Genomic DNA, 20,618 nt, shown 5'->3' on the forward strand with positions numbered 1-20,618 from the left:
CTAGGGTATTGCGCAAGGTTAAATTGAGTTCCTCGGTTAGGTGGTTAACTGTTTTTTGTCCTCTGACGTCCTTGGGTAGGCAGAGGGAGTCTGGAAGGGCATCAAGGAATCTTTGGGTTGTCTGAGAATTTATAGCACGACAATTACCTCACTCTGGTTAGGAGACACTGGACAAGATGTCACTTCATCTTCAAGTACAGGCATCTGGACATGTGTGACCACCTGTCTCACAGCAGCAGGGTGCTTTGACCTGGTCAACATTTGGGCTTTCATTTCAGACTAATACTTATCTAGACGTTCTTGTATCTCAGCTGCTGTCCACCTATCAGCTTTTTTGAACTTTAAATCTGCAGAAAGAGAAGGATCTGGGCAGTGTTTCACAAACATCATCATTACCTCTCGGCTGGAGTCCTCGGTGCTCCGACCCTGCCTCCTCAAACACTCGTCGGCCACATCTAATGCCTTGTTCAACCGGATCCAGTCCTCCATGGCAATTTTCTCCTAGTACTGGCAAAGTGTTATAAAGATCGGCAAGAGGCATGGATGAATATGTCAACTCACTGAAATGTTGTTTCAGTATATCTATTATCACTTTGGGGTTCTCGTGAGGTTTCAGAGATGTATTGCTGCGGAGTGTTATCTTTATGACGTCTCTAGCTCTCCCCATAAGCTTGGACATGATCTCCTGCGACTGTTCTATGACCGGCACACCCCTCTTTCTCAGGTAAACGTCCATGAGTTCCTCCCATTCATGTACTGAGTACTTGTCAGACCCATCCCCTCTGAAACATAGAGGCTCTCTCACGTCTGACTGCATGACCAAGTTCATACCGAATAAATTAAGGGAGGGTGTGTCAGCGAATGTCTGGCCTGCACTGGAGCTCTGAGCATGTGCGCCGCTATCCTCCTTCCTCTCACCTTCCTTCCTAATTTGAGCTGATATAGACTGTCCTATCTGATGGGCGAGTTGTGTGATAAGATTTCCCAAGTCAGGACTGGCCACCTCTGAACTATCTGAGTGAGTGTCACTAGACATAATTACAGGAGCTGAGGGTGTGTCGTTAGGCACCCGAGTAGAGCAAAACTTTGGTGAATCTACATCTATAGTTCTAGCTGGGGTCTGAGGCAACTCCCTGGAAAACCTCCCTCTCCCAAGAACCAGTTCAAGCTCATCACCGAAGACACGTTCTCCTTTTCCAACAATATAAGTCATATTCACTATCAATATACACAAATAAAATGAAATATGTATGAACAATTTCAAATGAATCAGTTAATCTAAGAGATATACCTAACAAAACATTAGCTTTTTTCCCCCTTGCGTGTATAAGAGATTTCACTTCCAACCTATTTATAGCATAGCAACTCCCGGCGACCAAGCTGGTGTTGATCAACGACGATTCACAATGATCCACGCTGATCTGGGTCACGGCACCAATGTAACCGGTTCTGCACCGGTACCTTTCTGCATTGTGTTCTGGTAAGGTGTAGGTGGAAGATAAGGCTTTGGACACAATTCAGCCGGTTGTCTCTCTTTCAATGACTGCATGGAATGGATACAAATACAAGGCAAAAGTTACTGCTGCAGTCTGGACTCCATACAAGTATATTTGCCTCTCCTCCTCACGCTCTGAGCAAACTGAGGAGTAAGAGCATGGCTCCCGTTGATGACATCACAGCATTAACACAATTTAGAAAAGAAATACAATAAAATAATTCACTCTTGAAAGTAATGTAATACATCTTAAAATAACCTTAAAATAATAAATTAAAATAAATATGAGGGATTTTCGGTGAAATACATAAAGTATATTTTACTCCTGTTACACAGGCAATCAATCACTGATCTGGAAATCATTAGTATGAACTCATTCCAATCTTGCAATGAATTATCAGATACTTATGCTGCATTTGTAACCAAGTGGGAGATGTGAATTTACCAGTTGTGAAGTCGTAACTAGTTGGATGCATTCCCGTGCTTTGAACTCGTTGAGAAATGCCGATTGGCTAATGGCGAACAAGCTGCATAAACAATAAACTAAAAGTACAGCTATCATGCTTGTAAACAAACTATAGTGTTCAAAAACCATATTAATAGATTGCTTTTTATAAGTAATGTTTTGTTGTTGCATTTACCTGAAGAAAATGCAATTATCGAGGTAATTTTCATAGTAGATGACATCAGAGGTCAGCATGTGGGAGCTCAGGATGATAGACAAGTTTCCCACTAGTAATTACCAGTTGGAGGCCCGTTCAAGTGGAATCTTCCCAGTCATATATGGTGAATTACCACTTGGTTAGTGAACACAGCATTAGGTTGCGATCCCTTGCTCAGACAGTACATGCATCAACCAATGAGTGTGTCAGGAACCAGATTGCTATAACATATGTGGTTAGCTGATACTTATCCAGGCGTTGTAAGATCTGGCATGCCTCAGCAAAGCCTGGTCAGAGGAACACACCCTTAATCTTGTGCCAATAAAACTGATTGTGGTTTCTATGGCTGCGTTTACACAAGCATCCCAATTCTGATCTTTTGCCCAAAATCTGATCTGATTGAGCAAAAGGCCAATGAGTGGGAAAAGACCAGAATTGGGCTGCCTGTTTACACAAATTCACAAATAATTCTGAAGGTAGAACATCATCCAGCAGGTCTAACTATAAAGTTCCACTGCATTTATTTAGAAATGCCTACTGCTTGCAAAATCATTTTTTTCTGCTATAAAATGTTTTATTTGCAGGACAAGGATTGTCCAGACTTTCAAGAATGCCTGAATTGCTTTGGCTTGCTTTTATGGTTGACTGGATGGATGCAAGTTTCACCGTTCAATTTTTTCAGATCTAGAGGAGTGCAATTATAATATGGCATGAGACAATTATTGCATTCTGTCCATGCTGGCTTTCGAGGGCTACCTGAGACATGAAACAGATAGGTGGCAGTGCATACAGGCTGTCTCAAATGTATTAATTCGCATTTTTAGCAATTTTTTGAAAACGCACCGTAGCAGGAAATTCTATTGTCGAGACTATTTGTTTATGTCAACTTTCTAAATGTAATTTTTTTAAACAAAAAAATCACTGGAAAAGTAATGGAATAGCTAGTGATCTCATGGAAGGAAGAAAGCAATACTGCATTTCCAGAGTATTTGAACAGGTACAGAAAGAGACTTAAGCTTGTTTGGAATTGGAACTTTCCCATTTCTTACTCATCGCTTAGAAGTGTTGTAAATTCAACATCAAATCAACTGGGATATAGGGTACTATGGGGCGAGACGCACCCTGGGGTAAGACGTGCCCTCCCCCCTGTAACTCACAACAACAACAACAAAAATCAACAGTTCCTCTGGCTGCCGCTATTCTTGATCAACTACAAATGTCCTCTGTTTCAACATTTTTGAAGTCATTCCATCAAAACAATTGAGTTTAATTATTTATAATTTAGAAAAAGTTGCAGATATATTCCAATGAAGTTAGATACATACATGTAAGGAAGCCTTAAGATAAATCATCCATTTGTTTAAAGAGAAGCATTTTGATTGTTTTTTTAGTAAAGTAGTAATACGTTAGCTTAGTATGTTGAGGGCAGGAATCCGCCTGCCACACCAATGCGGCAAGATATCTCTTTATGGTTGATCATTTGTTTCTAGCTGTAATTTAGGCACTGGCTAGCCAAGTTAGCTAGCTAGCAACCTCACCAGCAGAAAGTCTGAGGTGAAATAAATGCTAGCCAGCTAGTTAGCATAATATGTCTATCATAGCCAGCTAATCCCCCAGTTAGCAGGAATAGGGGTTAGGGTCAGAATAGGTTCAGTTCTCCACCGTTCCTAAGATAATTCTGGTTTATTTTTAGATGAGTTAACAAGAAAATATCTGATTGTGAGGCTATGGCGAAGAGGCGCTTCGTTGTGCCCTGAATGCTATTGAACATAGGCAGGGCATTAAGGCAGCTGCCCGGGCTTTTAATGTGCCACCCAAAACCCTGAGGTGCCACTGAGACAAGCAGGTCAAATCCCAGGCCACGGCCATTTGGGTGGGTAACCAGTCTTTCATTGGTTCTTTAGAATGAGACCTGGTGTGTCATACCCCAAAAATGGAAAGAGCCCTGGGATGTCCGAAAACTTACTTTTGACCTGGCGGAGAGGATGGGAATCCAAAACACATTGAATAAGGAAAGGCAGTTGGCAGGCATAGACTGGTTTTAACAGTTTTATGTAGCGGCACCCAGGATTAGCCATCCGTATATCCCACAAGCAACCAGTCTGGCTCAAGCTGAAGGCTTCACACCCACCATGACCTCTACCCCTGCCACAACTTCCACCCCACAGGTCTCCAGTGACCTTCCTCCAAATGTTGGTAAGAAAGGGAAACGTCAGCACACATTTTAGGAAATATAGTAGCAGTGTATTTTATTTAACTAGGCAAGTCAGTAGAGAACAAATTCTTATTTACAATGACCACCTACCCGGCCAAACCCTAACAACGCTGGGCCAAATTGTGCGCCACCCTACGGGACTCCCAATCACGGCCGGTTGAACCAGGGTCTAGTGACGCCTCTCGCACTGAAATGCAGTGCCTTAGACCGCTGCGCCACTCGGGAGCCCATTATAATTGAACCAATAGTCATGAGTTCCTGTTCAAAAGTACCAGGTCTACAAACAGTGGCCATATTGGAGTCGCCCCCAGGCCAAGGAAAATGCCAAGTCAGCTACAGTCGACATCGTCACCCCACAAGAGGTTCCTGGAGGACAAGGCAAAAAAAAAAAAAAAAGCAAAGGCAGAACGAAACCCGTGACGCTTGTTCTGTTACCGGATACAGTGCAAATACTGGGCTCATGAGCTATGCTGAAATTTAACTGGGGTGGGATTCATTTGTGACCTGTCAGAGGGGAAATGCCAGTGTTATGAAATGTTTAATCAGTTATATTCCAATGAATGTGCCAAAAATATTAAACTGATGGAAACAGTTTAATCTTGAACTGCTGGGATTTTAAATCTTGCCTTAGTCTAGTTAAACTGAACATAAGCGTTAGAAAGGTACGCATTTTTGCAGGTGATGTATGAAAGGCACTGAAACCAAGGCATAATCTTTGGGGTAAATTCCCCTGATGGGCACTTGCTTAAAAAAATAAAATAATTACATTTGAACTAAAATGTAAACTGCTGCCATTTTCCTGGATTGTTACCTAAGCATGGCCATCAGCCACCTACAAGCTCTAAACTTGGCTTGTGTCAATTTGATCTTGGGGTGGGCTACTGCTGAAAAAGTATAGCCAACAATAACCAGGTTCACTTATGACAATCTTTCAAATAGCTTTACCATTGCATGAACACCTGCTGTGACTATCATTAGCAAACTAATTATGCCAAGAGAAGAAAGTGTTACAGTTCAAGAGTAAAAAGGACACTGGGTAGTCCAGAACAAAGTCGCAAAACACTGAGCACTCACATTGTGATCATCTTCTTACAACCAGATGGTCACCTCTTGGCTATTTTGTGTAGATACCGGCTCCGCACTACTGGATTTAGGGTACAGCTCATCAGGATCATAGCATTTTGACAACCATTAGAGACAAAAACCATTGTAAAGTACTCATTTTATTGAAACATGCTAAAGTCAAAGGACTTCAAATCCATACTGGGTTGTAGTTTCCACCACTTCTCTAAATGTACTGTGATGCACACCCTTCAGGCCACCAACAATTAGATGGCTGTGGAGACAGAAAAGACAGCCATCCCTGTAACAGGTTGAAGAATTGTTAGTAACATGCATCTCATTGCCGTTGGGGGATGTTACAGTAAAATGACCGCCAATAACCAGCACACACACACACACCTGACAAGCAAAGTGTTCCAGACCATTACACCAACCAGTCAACTGAACACAGAACACAATGACAGATGAGTAGGTTACAGGTTCAAGTTCATTTGGCATCAAATCTGATACATTTCTAAATGTAAACTATAGTCTTCAATGCCAAAATCACCAACCTTGTTTTACAGTAGGATATTTTACAAATTCACTGGGGATCCGGGTTTCAGAGTATTCCACTATTGTGAGCGGTCCAAGAACAGAGTTTTGAACCAGGCCCTGGGGTCCTGAGAAAAAAAAATGAATTACTTCAAGCTGCATTCCCATCAGAAACTCAAGAGTGATCAGCTCAAATGAATATGGAACTAAACAGTTCATTCAGGCTTGAAATGAAGTGCCTCAAAATACCTGAATCCACACCCCTCTTCAACCGAGGCTTGCAACTCGAGTCACAGCACTTGCAGAGGTCACTTTGAGACGGGTCATCCAGCAGCTCCCATCTATGAATAAAAAAGTTGGCTGTTGCATTGGCACTAACGTCATTATGGTCCAATGTTAAAGAATGTGACCAATACTTACTCTCCAGTCTCTTTAATGTAGTGGCAGGCCTTCTTTTCTATATCAAAAACCTCAGGGTCCCATGCAACAAGCTTACAATGAATATACACCTGGGGTGAAAGAGAACAGTCAAGAGCTACAGTATGAAAACAACCCAGTCATACCGAGAACTTGTGGTCCACTCACTTCCTCGCCTAGGGCAAACTTGAAGGACTGCAGGTAAAGCAGAATAGCAGACGAGTGGTACCTAGGCAGGAACCTGGAGTTCCCCGTCTTCCCATCAGCAAGGCAACTGAAAATGCATTGTGCAATGAGCAGACAAACAGAACTTCCATCCAGCAAATAATCTAACTTTAAAATGTATTCCATACTTTAATGGGATGAATCCCCCAGTGCACATTTTGGCTTTCGCCCTAGCACTACACTGCAGATTCAAATAATCAAAGCTTGATGACGAGTTGGTCATTTGAGTAGGCTGTGTAGTGCTAGGCAGTCAAAAACAAAACATGGCCATAGCCAGGTCTGGTACATACCCCTTGTTGGTGATGATGGGGTACACCAGGCTCGCAGACTGCAGTTCTGGTGTTGTGGCCGCCACACACTCCTCCAAGAGCAGCAGCAAGGGCTGATGGTCCTTCTGATCCACTGCTGCCCAGATGGGGATGAAAGAGCCCAGGGGGAAACAGGCTGGTCTTAGCCAGACCAGTAAGGTCTTCTACATGCAACAGAGAGGGGAAGGGGCGCAATGCTCATACGTACTGTACAGCCACAGGTTTCAACTAGCTTTGGGCAGTGTCCTCTGCTAGGAATTTCTTTACCAGGTAAGTTGACTGAACATATTCTTACAATAATTGATGTTGTATGAGTCACTCACCATTGAGGAGTGCCATGTGGAAAACCAATCCTCCATGACCCTCAGCACTACCATAGGCAGGGATAAGGAATGGGGGAATCCACCCCTCAGGTCTACAAACAAGGGGGAATGTTTGGTTTAATAATGAAGGTGGCGAAGGCTTAGGAAGATTTGATTCCAACACCATAGCTACAGTACACTACACCCAATAGAGCCCTAAAACGCAACTCAGTTCCACTGCATTTTGTTAGTCATTCCCCTCTAGTCAGGGACTGATTTAGACCTGGGACACCAGGTGTGTGCAATTAATGATAAAGTAGAACCGAAAGACAGCAGGCGCCAGACCTCTTAGGGTAAGAGTTGAGTACCCCTGGCATAGATGGTTACCTTATGTAAACACACTTAATATGGTGACTAATAGCAGCAGGTTTGGGCTTTCGGTCAGGTCTGTAAGTCAGGTTGGTTGAATAGATGTGTTTTTTGCCAGTCACCTAGGGAACAGAAGGAGAAGCATTAGTCGTCACAGGATTCAAAATGGCATACATTGGGTCAAGAGTCAGACATTACCCGTTTCTTGATGGCACAGCCATTGAGGTTGTAGTGGAATGTCGCCATCCCTTCTCCCGTGGGTAGAACAGAAAATGTGGACGGAACACAGTGTCCAAGGAAAAGACGGGCAGCATTTTCAACCAGCTCTGGACTGACCTTCCATGTCACTTTAATGGAGTGTTTCTCACAATCCACATTAAAATCTAAAAATATAAATTTGATAATGTCATCATTCACATCTCAAGGGTCAGCATGCGATAAGTAGCCTATTCAAGTTAACATGGTCTCAGCGCTGCGTAATCATATTATGCGTTCATTATTAGACGTACCTTCATTGGCAGCGCTTGCTGCTACAACAGCCAAAACAATTGCACATTGCCAAAGGAGAGACATGACTGAATGATCTAGGAGTGCCTACAAACTACAAATATTTATGGACCAATTGATCCTAATCATCTTAATTCTGAACACCTGTGAGAGGTCAAGGAGCGATAATTATAGACCTAAAAACTTACCAACGTCATCAGTTTTGGTATTTCCTGGTCTGAAAACATCCTTGAATTTTTATGGGTTTTAAAAGTAAAAATTGTAATAGTCACATCTTTTCCCCATAAAGTAGTCTGCAAAGCGGAACCTATGTCTCACAAAACACGATGGACGGACGGAATAGTGACTTACACAGGAAATAAAGTTGAATCAAAAAGATTGAACAATCTGGTTTGCTCAATTTGACAGTACCACACTAAGTGTGGATTAGGTATTTTTTACATCGATTTAAAGCGTATTTTATGCGACAGTCAAAATGCTGATCAAGGTTAAGGTAAGACCAGCTATTTAATTGGTGGCCAAGTCCGCTAGTTTACATAATCAAATCAAATCAAATGTATTTATATAGCCCTTCGTACATCAGCTGATATCTCAAAGTGCTGTACAGAAACCCAGCCTAAAACCCCAAACAGCAAGCAATGCATGTGAAAGAGGCACGGTGGCTAGGAAAAACTCCCTAGGAAAAACTCCCTAGAAAGGCCAAAAAACCTAGGAAGAAACCTAGAGAGGAACCAGGCTATGAGGGGTGGCCAGTCCTCTTCTGCCTGTGCCGGGTGGATATTATAACAGAACATGGTCAAGATGTTAAAATGTTCATAAATGACCAGCATGGTCAAATAATAATAATCATAGTAGTTGTCGAGGGTGCAACAAGCACGTCCGGTGAACAGGTCAGGGTTCCATAGCCACAGGCAGAACAGTTGAAACTGGAGCAGCAGCACGGCCAGGTGGACTGGGGACAGCAAGGAGTCATCATGCCAGGTAGTCCTGAGGCATGGTCCTAGGGCTCAGGTCCTCCGAGAGAAAGAAAGAAAGAAAGAAAGAAAGAAAGAGAGAAAGAGAGAAAGAGAGAATTAGAGAGAGCATATTTAAATTCACACAGGACACCGGATAAGACAAGAGAAATACTCCAGATGTAACAGACTGACCCTAGCCCCCCGACACATAAACTACTGCAGCATAAATACTGGAGGCTGAGACAGGAGGGATCAGAAGACACTGTGGCCCCATCCGATGATACCCCCGGACAGGGCCAAACAGGCAGGATATAACCCCACCCACTTTGCCAAAGCACAGCCCCCACACCACTAGAGGGATGTCTCCAACCACCAACTTACTGTCCTAAGACAAGGCCGAGTATAGCCCACAAAGATCTCCGCCACGGCACAACCCAAGGGGGAGGGGGGGGGCACCAACCCAGACAGGAAGACCACGTCAGTGACTCAACCCACTCAAGTGACGTACCCCTCCCATGGACGGCATGGAAGAACACCAGTAAGGCAGTGACTCAGCCCCTGTAATAGGGTTAGAGGCAGAGAATTCCAGTGGAGAGAGGGGAACCGGCAAGGCAGAGACAGCAAGGGCGGTTCGTTGCTCCAGCCTTTCCGTTCACCTTCACACCCCTGGGCCAGACTATACTTAATCATAGGACCTACTGAAGAGATGTGTCTTCAGTAAAGACTTAAAGGTTGAGACTGAGTCTACGTCTCTCACATGGGTAGGCAGACCATTCCATAAAAATGGAGCTCTATAGGAGAAAGCCCTACCTCCAGCCGTTTGCTTAGAAATTCTAGGGACAATTAGGAGGCCTGCGTCTTGTGACCGTAGCGTACGTGTGGGTATGTACGGCAGGACCAAATCGGAAAGATAGGTAGGAGCAAGCCCATGTAATGCTTTGTAGGTTAGCAGTAAAACCTTGAAATCAGCCCTTGCCTTAACAGGAAGCCAGTGTAGAGAGGCTAGCACTGGAGTAATATGATACATTTTTTTGGTTCTAGTCAGGATTCTAGCAGCCGTATTTAGCACTAACTGAAGTTTCTTTAGTGCTTTATCCGGGTAGCCGGAAAGTAGAGCATTGCAGTAGTCCAGCCTAGAAGTAACAAAAGCATGGATACATTTTTCTGCATCATTTTTGGACAGAAAGTTTCTGATTTTTGCAATGTTACGTAGATGGAAAAAAGCTGTCCTTGAAACAGTCTTGATATGTTCTTCAAAAGAGAGATCAGGGTCCAGAGTAACGCCGAGGTCCTTCACAGTTTTATTTGAGACGACTGTACAACCATCCAGATTGATTGTCAGATTCAACAGAAGATCTCTTTGTTTCTTGGGACCTAGAACAAGCATCTCTGTTTTGTCCGAGTTTAAAAGTAGAAAGTCTGCAGCCATCCACTTCTTTATGTCTGAAACACAGGCTTCTAGCGAGGGCAATTTTGGGGCTTCACCATGTTTCATTGAAATGTACAGCTGTGTGTCGTCCGCATAGCAGTGAAATGTAACATTATGTTTTCGAATGACATCCCCAAGAGGTAAAATATATAGTGAAAACAATAGTGGTGCTAAAACGGAACCTTGAGGAACACCGACATTTACAATTGATTTGTCAGAGGACAAACCATTCACAGAGACAAACTGATATCTTTCCGACAGATAAGATCTAAACCAGGCCAGAACTTGTCCATGTAGACCAATTTGGGTTTCCAATCTCTCCAAAAGAATGTGGTGATCGATGGTATCAAAAGCAGCACTAAGATCTAGGAGCACGAGGACAGATGCAGAGCCTCGGTCTGACGTCATTAAAAGGTAATTTACCACCTTCACAAGTGCAGTCTCAGTGCTATGATGGGGTCTAAAACCAGACTGAAGCGTTTCGTATACATTGTTTGTCTTCAGGAAGGCAGTGAGTTGCTGCGCAACAGCTTTTTCAATTTTTTTGAGAGGAATGGAAGATTCGATATAGGCCGATAGTTTTTTATAATTTCTGGGTCAAGATTCGGCTTTTTCAAGAGAGGCTTTATTACTGCCACTTTTAGTGAGCTTGGTACACATCCGGTGGATAGAGAGCCGTTTATTATGTTCAACATAGGAGGGCCAAGCACAGAAAGCAGCTCTTTCAGTAGTTTAGTTGCAATAGGGTCCAGTATGCAGCTTGAAGGTTTAGAGGCCATGATTATTTCCATCATTGTGTCAAGAGATATAGTACTAAAGCACTTTAGTGTCTCCCTTGATCCTAGGTCCTGGCAGGGTTGTGCAGACTCAGGACAACGGAGCTTTGGAGGAATACTCAGATTTAAGGAGGAGTCTGTAATTTGCTTTCTAATGATCATGATCTTTTCCTCAAAGAAGTTCATGAATTCATCACTGCTGAAGTGAGAGCCATCCTCTCTTGGGGAATGCTGCTTTTTAGTTAACTTTGCGACAGTATCAAAAAGAAATTTCGGATTGTTCTTATTTTCCTCAATTAAGTTGGAAAAATAGGATGATCGAGCAGCAGTGAGGGCTCTTCGATACTGCACGGTACTGTCTTTCCAAGCTAGTCGGAAGACTTCCAGTTTGGTGTGGCGCCATTTCCGTTCCAATTTTCTGTAAGCTTGCTTCAGAGCTCGTGTATTTTCTGTATACCAGGGAGCTAGTTTCTTATGACAAATGTTTTTAGTTTTTAGGGGTGCAACTGCATCTAGGGTATTGCGCAAGGTTAAATTGAGTTCCTCGGTTAGGTGGTTAACTGTTTTTTGTCCTCTGACGTCCTTGGGTAGGCAGAGGGAGTCTGGAAGGGCATCAAGGAATCTTTGGGTTGTCTGAGAATTTATAGCACGACAATTACCTCACTCTGGTTAGGAGACACTGGACAAGATGTCACTTCATCTTCAAGTACAGGCATCTGGACATGTGTGACCACCTGTCTCACAGCAGCAGGGTGCTTTGACCTGGTCAACATTTGGGCTTTCATTTCAGACTAATACTTATCTAGACGTTCTTGTATCTCAGCTGCTGTCCACCTATCAGCTTTTTTGAACTTTAAATCTGCAGAAAGAGAAGGATCTGGGCAGTGTTTCACAAACATCATCATTACCTCTCGGCTGGAGTCCTCGGTGCTCCGACCCTGCCTCCTCAAACACTCGTCGGCCACATCTAATGCCTTGTTCAACCGGATCCAGTCCTCCATGGCAATTTTCTCCTAGTACTGGCAAAGTGTTATAAAGATCGGCAAGAGGCATGGATGAATATGTCAACTCACTGAAATGTTGTTTCAGTATATCTATTATCACTTTGGGGTTCTCGTGAGGTTTCAGAGATGTATTGCTGCGGAGTGTTATCTTTATGACGTCTCTAGCTCTCCCCATAAGCTTGGACATGATCTCCTGCGACTGTTCTATGACCGGCACACCCCTCTTTCTCAGGTAAACGTCCATGAGTTCCTCCCATTCATGTACTGAGTACTTGTCAGACCCATCCCCTCTGAAACATAGAGGCTCTCTCACGTCTGACTGCATGACCAAGTTCATACCGAATAAATTAAGGGAGGGTGTGTCAGCGAATGTCTGGCCTGCACTGGAGCTCTGAGCATGTGCGCCGCTATCCTCCTTCCTCTCACCTTCCTTCCTAATTTGAGCTGATATAGACTGTCCTATCTGATGGGCGAGTTGTGTGATAAGATTTCCCAAGTCAGGACTGGCCACCTCTGAACTATCTGAGTGAGTGTCACTAGACATAATTACAGGAGCTGAGGGTGTGTCGTTAGGCACCCGAGTAGAGCAAAACTTTGGTGAATCTACATCTATAGTTCTAGCTGGGGTCTGAGGCAACTCCCTGGAAAACCTCCCTCTCCCAAGAACCAGTTCAAGCTCATCACCGAAGACACGTTCTCCTTTTCCAACAATATAAGTCATATTCACTATCAATATACACAAATAAAATGAAATATGTATGAACAATTTCAAATGAATCAGTTAATCTAAGAGATATACCTAACAAAACATTAGCTTTTTTCCCCCCTTGCGTGTATAAGAGATTTCACTTCCAACCTATTTATAGCATAGCAACTCCCGCGACCAAGCTGGTGTTGATCAACGACGATTCACAATGATCCACGCTGATCTGGGTCACGGCACCAATGTAACCGGTTCTGCACCGGTACCTTTCTGCATTGTGTTCTGGTAAGGTGTAGGTGGAAGATAAGGCTTTGGACACAATTCAGCCGGTTGTCTCTCTTTCAATGACTGCATGGAATGGATACAAATACAAGGCAAAAGTTACTGCTGCAGTCTGGACTCCATACAAGTATATTTGCCTCTCCTCCTCACGCTCTGAGCAAACTGAGGAGTAAGAGCATGGCTCCCGTTGATGACATCACAGCATTAACACAAATTAGAAAAGAAATACAATAAAATAATTCACTCTTGAAAGTAATGTAATACATCTTAAAATAACCTTAAAATAATAAATTAAAATAAATATGAGGGATTTTCGGTGAAATACATAAAGTATATTTTACTCCTGTTACACAGGCAATCAATCACTGATCTGGAAATCATTAGTATGAACTCATTCCAATCTTGCAATGAATTATCAGATACTTATGCTGCATTTGTAACCAAGTGGGAGATGTGAATTTACCAGTTGTGAAGTCGTAACTAGTTGGATGCATTCCCGTGCTTTGAACTCGTTGAGAAATGCCGATTGGCTAATGGCGAACAAGCTGCATAAACAATAAACTAAAAGTACAGCTATCATGCTTGTAAACAAACTATAGTGTTCAAAAACCATATTAATAGATTGCTTTTTATAAGTAATGTTTTGTTGTTGCATTTACCTGAAGAAAATGCAATTATCGAGGTAATTTTCATAGTAGATGACATCAGAGGTCAGCATGTGGGAGCTCAGGATGATAGACAAGTTTCCCACTAGTAATTACCAGTTGGAGGCCCGTTCAAGTGGAATCTTCCCAGTCATATATGGTGAATTACCACTTGGTTAGTGAACACAGCATTAGGTTGCGATCCCTTGCTCAGACAGTACATGCATCAACCAATGAGTGTGTCAGGAACCAGATTGCTATAACATATGTGGTTAGCTGATACTTATCCAGGCGTTGTAAGATCTGGCATGCCTCAGCAAAGCCTGGTCAGAGGAACACACCCTTAATCTTGTGCCAATAAAACTGATTGTGGTTTCTATGGCTGCGTTTACACAAGCATCCCAATTCTGATCTTTTGCCCAAAATCTGATCTGATTGAGCAAAAGGCCAATGAGTGGGAAAAGACCAGAATTGGGCTGCCTGTTTACACAAATTCACAAATAATTCTGAAGGTAGAACATCATCCAGCAGGTCTAACTATAAAGTTCCACTGCATTTATTTAGAAATGCCTACTGCTTGCAAAATCATTTTTTTCTGCTATAAAATGTTTTATTTGCAGGACAAGGATTGTCCAGACTTTCAAGAATGCCTGAATTGCTTTGGCTTGCTTTTATGATTGACTGGATGGATGCAAGTTTCACCGTTCAATTTTTTCAGATCTAGAGGAGTGCAATTATAATATGGCATGAGACAATTATTGCATTCTGTCCATGCTGGCTTTCGAGGGCTACCTGAGACATGAAACAGATAGGTGGCAGTGCATACAGGCTGTCTCAAATGTATTAATTCGCATTTTTAGCAATTTTTTTGGAAAACGCACCGTAGCAGGAAATTCAATTGTCGAGACTATTTGTTTATGTCAACTTTCTAAATGTAATTTTTTTAAACAAAAAAAAATCACTGGAAAAGTAATGGAATAGCTAGTGATCTCATGGAAGGAAGAAAGCAATACTGCATTTCCAGAGTATTTGAACAGGTACAGAAAGAGACTTAAGCTTGTTTGGAATTGGAACTTTCCCATTTCTTACTCATCGCTTAGAAGTGTTGTAAATTCAACATCAAATCAACTGGGATATAGGGTACTATGGGGCGAGACGCACCCTGGGGTAAGACGTGCCCTCCCCCCCTGTAACTCACAACAACAACAACAAAAATCAACAGTTCCTCTGGCTGCCGCTATTCTTGATCAACTACAAATGTCCTCTGTTTCAACATTTTTGAAGTCATTCCATCAAAACAATTGAGTTTAATTATTTATAATTTAGAAAAAGTTGCAGATATATTCCAATGAAGTTAGATACATACATGTAAGGAAGCCTTAAGATAAATCATCCATTTGTTTAAAGAGAAGCATTTTGATTGTTTTTTTTAGTAAAGTAGTAATACGTTAGCTTAGTATGTTGAGGGCAGGAATCCGCCTGCCACACCAATGCGGCAAGATATCTCTTTATGGTTGATCATTTGTTTCTAGCTGTAATTTAGGCACTGGCTAGCCAAGTTAGCTAGCTAGCAACCTCACCAGCAGAAAGTCTGAGGTGAAATAAATGCTAGCCAGCTAGTTAGCATAATATGTCTATCATAGCCAGCTAATCCCCCAGTTAGCAGGAATAGGGGTTAGGGTCAGAAGTAGGTTCAGTTCTCCACCGTTCCTAAGATAATTCTGGTTTATTTTTAGATGAGTTAACAAGAAAATATCTGATTGTGAGGCTATGGCGAAGAGGCGCTTCGTTGTGCCCTGAATGCTATTGAACATAGGCAGGGCATTAAGGCAGCTGCCCGGGCTTTTAATGTGCCACCCAAAACCCTGAGGTGCCACTGAGACAAGCAGGTCAAATCCCAGGCCACGGCCATTTGGGTGGGTAACCAGTCTTTCATTGGTTCTTTAGAATGAGACCTGGTGTGTCATACCCCAAAAATGGAAAGAGCCCTGGGATGTCCGAAAACTTACTTTTGACCTGGCGGAGAGGATGGGAATCCAAAACACATTGAATAAGGAAAGGCAGTTGGCAGGCATAGACTGGTTTTAACAGTTTTATGTAGCGGCACCCAGGATTAGCCATCCGTATATCCCACAAGCAACCAGTCTGGCTCAAGCTGAAGGCTTCACACCCACCATGACCTCTACCCCTGCCACAACTTCCACCCCACAGGTCTCCAGTGACCTTCCTCCAAATGTTGGTAAGAAAGGGAAACGTCAGCACACATTTTAGGAAATATAGTAGCAGTGTATTTTATTTAACTAGGCAAGTCAGTAGAGAACAAATTCTTATTTACAATGACCACCTACCCCGGCCAAACCCTAACAACGCTGGGCCAAATTGTGCGCCACCCTACGGGACTCCCAATCACGGCCGGTTGAACCAGGGTCTAGTGACGCCTCTCGCACTGAAATGCAGTGCCTTAGACCGCTGCGCCACTCGGGAGCCCATTATAATTGAACCAATAGTCATGAGTTCCTGTTCAAAAGTACCAGGTCTACAAACAGTGGCCATATTGGAGTCGCCCCCCAGGCCAAGGAAAATGCCAAGTCAGCTACAGTCGACATCGTCACCCCACAAGAGGTTCCTGGAGGACAAGGCAAAAAAAAAAAAAAAAAGCAAAGGCAGAACGAAACCCGTGACGCTTGTTCTGTTACCGGATACAGTGCAAATACTGGGCTCATGAGCTATGCTGAAATTTAACTGGGGTGGGATTCATTTGTGACCTGTCAGAGGGGAAATGCCAGTGTTATGAAATGTTTAATCAGTTATATTCCAATGAATGTGCCAAAAATATTAAACTGATGGAAACAGTTTAATCTTGAACTGCTGGGATTTTAAATCTTGCCTTAGTCTAGTTAAACTGAACATAAGCGTTAGAAAGGTACGCATTTTTGCAGGTGATGTATGAAAGGCACTGAAACCAAGGCATAATCTTTGGGGTAAATTCCCCTGATGGGCACTTGCTTAAAAAAATAAAATAATTACATTTGAACTAAAATGTAAACTGCTGCCATTTTCCTGGATTGTTACCTAAGCATGGCCATCAGCCACCTACAAGCTCTAAACTTGGCTTGTGTCAATTTGATCTTGGGGTGGGCTACTGCTGAAAAAGTATAGCCAACAATAACCAGGTTCACTTATGACAATCTTTCAAATAGCTTTACCATTGCATGAACACCTGCTGTGACTATCATTAGCAAACTAATTATGCCAAGAGAAGAAAGTGTTACAGTTCAAGAGTAAAAAGGACACTGGGTAGTCCAGAACAAAGTCGCAAAACACTGAGCACTCACATTGTGATCATCTTCTTACAACCAGATGGTCACCTCTTGGCTATTTTGTGTAGATACCGGCTCCGCACTACTGGATTTAGGGTACAGCTCATCAGGATCATAGCATTTTGACAACCATTAGAGACAAAAACCATTGTAAAGTACTCATTTTATTGAAACATGCTAAAGTCAAAGGACTTCAAATCCATACTGGGTTGTAGTTTCCACCACTTCTCTAAATGTACTGTGATGCACACCCTTCAGGCCACCAACAATTAGATGGCTGTGGAGACAGAAAAGACAGCCATCCCTGTAACAGGTTGAAGAATTGTTAGTAACATGCATCTCATTGCCGTTGGGGGATGTTACAGTAAAATGACCGCCAATAACCAGCACACACACACACACCTGACAAGCAAAGTGTTCCAGACCATTACACCAACCAGTCAACTGAACACAGAACACAATGACAGATGAGTAGGTTACAGGTTCAAGTTCATTTGGCATCAAATCTGATACATTTCTAAATGTAAACTATAGTCTTCAATGCCAAAATCACCAACCTTGTTTTACAGTAGGATATTTTACAAATTCACTGGGGATCCGGGTTTCAGAGTATTCCACTATTGTGAGCGGTCCAAGAACAGAGTTTTGAACCAGGCCCTGGGGTCCTGAGAAAAAAAATGAATTACTTCAAGCTGCATTCCCATCAGAAACTCAAGAGTGATCAGCTCAAATGAATATGGAACTAAACAGTTCATTCAGGCTTGAAATGAAGTGCCTCAAAATACCTGAATCCACACCCCTCTTCAACCGAGGCTTGCAACTCGAGTCACAGCACTTGCAGAGGTCACTTTGAGACGGGTCATCCAGCAGCTCCCATCTATGAATAAAAAAGTTGGCTGTTGCATTGGCACTAACGTCATTATGGTCCAATGTTAAAGAATGTGACCAATACTTACTCTCCAGTCTCTTTAATGTAGTGGCAGGCCTTCTTTTCTATATCAAAAACCTCAGGGTCCCATGCAACAAGCTTACAATGAATATACACCTGGGGTGAAAGAGAACAGTCAAGAGCTACAGTATGAAAACAACCCAGTCATACCGAGAACTTGTGGTCCACTCACTTCCTCGCCTAGGGCAAACTTGAAGGACTGCAGGTAAAGCAGAATAGCAGACGAGTGGTACCTAGGCAGGAACCTGGAGTTCCCCGTCTTCCCATCAGCAAGGCAACTGAAAATGCATTGTGCAATGAGCAGACAAACAGAACTTCCATCCAGCAAATAATCTAACTTTAAAATGTATTCCATACTTTAATGGGATGAATCCCCCCAGTGCACATTTTGGCTTTCGCCCTAGCACTACACTGCAGATTCAAATAATCAAAGCTTGATGACGAGTTGGTCATTTGAGTAGGCTGTGTAGTGCTAGGCAGTCAAAAACCAAAACATGGCCATAGCCAGGTCTGGTACATACCCCTTGTTGGTGATGATGGGGTACACCAGGCTCGCAGACTGCAGTTCTGGTGTTGTGGCCGCCACACACTCCTCCAAGAGCAGCAGCAAGGGCTGATGGTCCTTCTGATCCACTGCTGCCCAGATGGGGATGAAAGAGCCCAGGGGAAACAGGCTGGTCTTAGCCAGACCAGTAAGGTCTTCTACATGCAACAGAGAGGGGAAGGGGCGCAATGCTCATACGTACTGTACAGCCACAGGTTTCAACTAGCTTTGGGCAGTGTCCTCTGCTAGGAATTTCTTTACCAGGTAAGTTGACTGAACATATTCTTACAATAATTGATGTTGTATGAGTCACTCACCATTGAGGAGTGCCATGTGGAAAACCAATCCTCCATGACCCTCAGCACTACCATAGGCAGGGATAAGGAATGGGGGAATCCACCCCTCAGGTCTACAAACAAGGGGGGAATGTTTGGTTTAATAATGAAGGTGGCGAAGGCTTAGGAAGATTTGATTCCAACACCATAGCTACAGTACACTACACCCAATAGAGCCCTAAAACGCAACTCAGTTCCACTGCATTTTGTTAGTCATTCCCCTCTAGTCAGGGACTGATTTAGACCTGGGACACCAGGTGTGTGCAATTAATGATAAAGTAGAACCGAAAGACAGCAGGCGCCAGACCTCTTAGGGTAAGAGTTGAGTACCCCTGGCATAGATGGTTACCTTATGTAAACACACTTAATATGGTGACTAATAGCAGCAGGTTTGGGCTTTCGGTCAGGTCTGTAAGTCAGGTTGGTTGAATAGATGTGTTTTTTGCCAGTCACCTAGGGAACAGAAGGAGAAGCATTAGTCGTCACAGGATTCAAAATGGCATACATTGGGTCAAGAGTCAGACATTACCCGTTTCTTGATGGCACAGCCATTGAGGTTGTAGTGGAATGTCGCCATCCCTTCTCCCGTGGGTAGAACAGAAAATGTGGACGGAACACAGTGTCCAAGGAAAAGACGGGCAGCATTTTCAACCAGCTCTGGACTGACCTTCCATGTCACTTTAATGGAGTGTTTCTCACAATCCACATTAAAATCTAAAAATATAAATTTGATAATGTCATCATTCACATCTCAAGGGTCAGCATGCGATAAGTAGCCTATTCAAGTTAACATGGTCTCAGCGCTGCGTAATCATATGAAGGTATTAGACGTACCTTCATTGGCAGCGCTTGCTGCTACAACAGCCAAAACAATTGCACATTGCCAAAGGAGAGACATGACTGAATGATCTAGGAGTGCCTACAAACTACAAATATTTATGGACCAATTGATCCTAATCATCTTAATTCTGAACACCTGTGAGAGGTCAAGGAGCGATAATTATAGACCTAAAAACTTACCAACGTCATCAGTTTTGGTATTTCCTGGTCTGAAAACATCCTTGAATTTTTATGGGTTTTAAAAGTAAAAATTGTAATAGTCACATCTTTTCCCCATAAAGTAGTCTGCAAAGCGGAACCTATGTCTCACAAAACACGATGGACGGACGGAATAGTGACTTACACAGGAAATAAAGTTGAATCAAAAGATTGAACAATCTGGTTTGCTCAATTTGACAGTACCACACTAAGTGTGGATTAGGTATTTTTTTACATCGATTTAAAGCGTATTTTATGCGACAGTCAAAATGCTGATCAAGGTTAAGGTAAGACCAGCTATTTAATTGGTGGCCAAGTCCGCTAGTTTACATAATCAAATCAAATCAAATGTATTTATATAGCCCTTCGTACATCAGCTGATATCTCAAAGTGCTGTACAGAAACCCAGCCTAAAACCCCAAACAGCAAGCAATGCATGTGAAAGAGGCACGGTGGCTAGGAAAAACTCCCTAGGAAAAACTCCCTAGAAAGGCCAAAAACCTAGGAAGAAACCTAGAGAGGAACCAGGCTATGAGGGGTGG

General features: G+C 42.9%; 2 protein-coding genes and 1 pseudogene across 4 annotated transcripts in view; 1 reads left to right on the forward strand and 2 right to left on the reverse strand.

The window, feature by feature from the left end:
* The window catches only part of LOC106569431 (NEDD8), a 45,553-nt gene that overhangs the window by 3,341 nt on the left and 21,594 nt on the right, over positions 1 to 20,618 (forward strand). Inside the window, exon 1 of one of the 2 annotated variants that reach the window (XM_045694286.1) lies at positions 20,211 to 20,363. The exons of the other annotated variant lie outside the window; for it this stretch is intronic. Within the exon in view, the coding sequence (XP_045550242.1) occupies positions 20,346 to 20,363 (18 nt within the window). The 5' untranslated portion in view covers positions 20,211 to 20,345. Of the gene's footprint in view, positions 1 to 20,210; positions 20,364 to 20,618 lie in introns of those variants that run through there. 2 annotated transcript variants of the gene reach the window in all.
* LOC123726691 (uncharacterized) lies at positions 5,576 to 8,257 on the reverse strand (annotated as a pseudogene). The gene is made up of 11 exons (XR_006758810.1): positions 8,099 to 8,257; positions 7,788 to 7,972; positions 7,608 to 7,711; positions 7,242 to 7,333; positions 6,901 to 7,082; positions 6,554 to 6,659; positions 6,389 to 6,477; positions 6,218 to 6,309; positions 5,989 to 6,096; positions 5,834 to 5,875; positions 5,576 to 5,735 (listed from the first exon to the last, which is right to left on the reverse strand). The product of XR_006758810.1 is annotated as an uncharacterized protein (transcript).
* On the reverse strand, positions 17,355 to 20,031 carry LOC106569435 (uncharacterized). The gene is made up of 11 exons (XM_045694282.1): positions 19,873 to 20,031; positions 19,568 to 19,752; positions 19,388 to 19,491; positions 19,021 to 19,112; positions 18,681 to 18,861; positions 18,332 to 18,437; positions 18,167 to 18,255; positions 17,996 to 18,087; positions 17,768 to 17,875; positions 17,613 to 17,654; positions 17,355 to 17,514 (listed from the first exon to the last, which is right to left on the reverse strand). Exons 1-10 carry the CDS (start codon positions 19,934 to 19,936, stop codon positions 17,638 to 17,640), a joined length of 1,038 nt encoding a protein of 345 aa, XP_045550238.1. The 5' UTR covers positions 19,937 to 20,031; the 3' UTR covers positions 17,355 to 17,514; positions 17,613 to 17,637.

The sequence above is a fragment of the Salmo salar genome, chromosome ssa14, assembly GCF_905237065.1.
Source record: "Salmo salar chromosome ssa14, Ssal_v3.1, whole genome shotgun sequence".
In the NCBI taxonomy this organism is placed as follows: Eukaryota; Metazoa; Chordata; class Actinopteri; order Salmoniformes; family Salmonidae; genus Salmo; species Salmo salar.

Coding starts and splice junctions, on each gene's coding strand:
- LOC106569435 (XM_045694282.1), bottom strand. CDS start 19,936: ATGTCTCTCCTTTGGCAATGTGCAATTGTTTTGGCTGTTGTAGCAGCA. Junction 19,492..19,567: donor GCTGTGCCATCAAGAAACGG/GTAATGTCTGAC, acceptor TCTGTTCCCTAG/GTGACTGGCAAAAAACACAT. Junction 19,113..19,387: donor ATTAAGTGTGTTTACATAAG/GTAACCATCTAT, acceptor CCTTGTTTGTAG/ACCTGAGGGGTGGATTCCCC.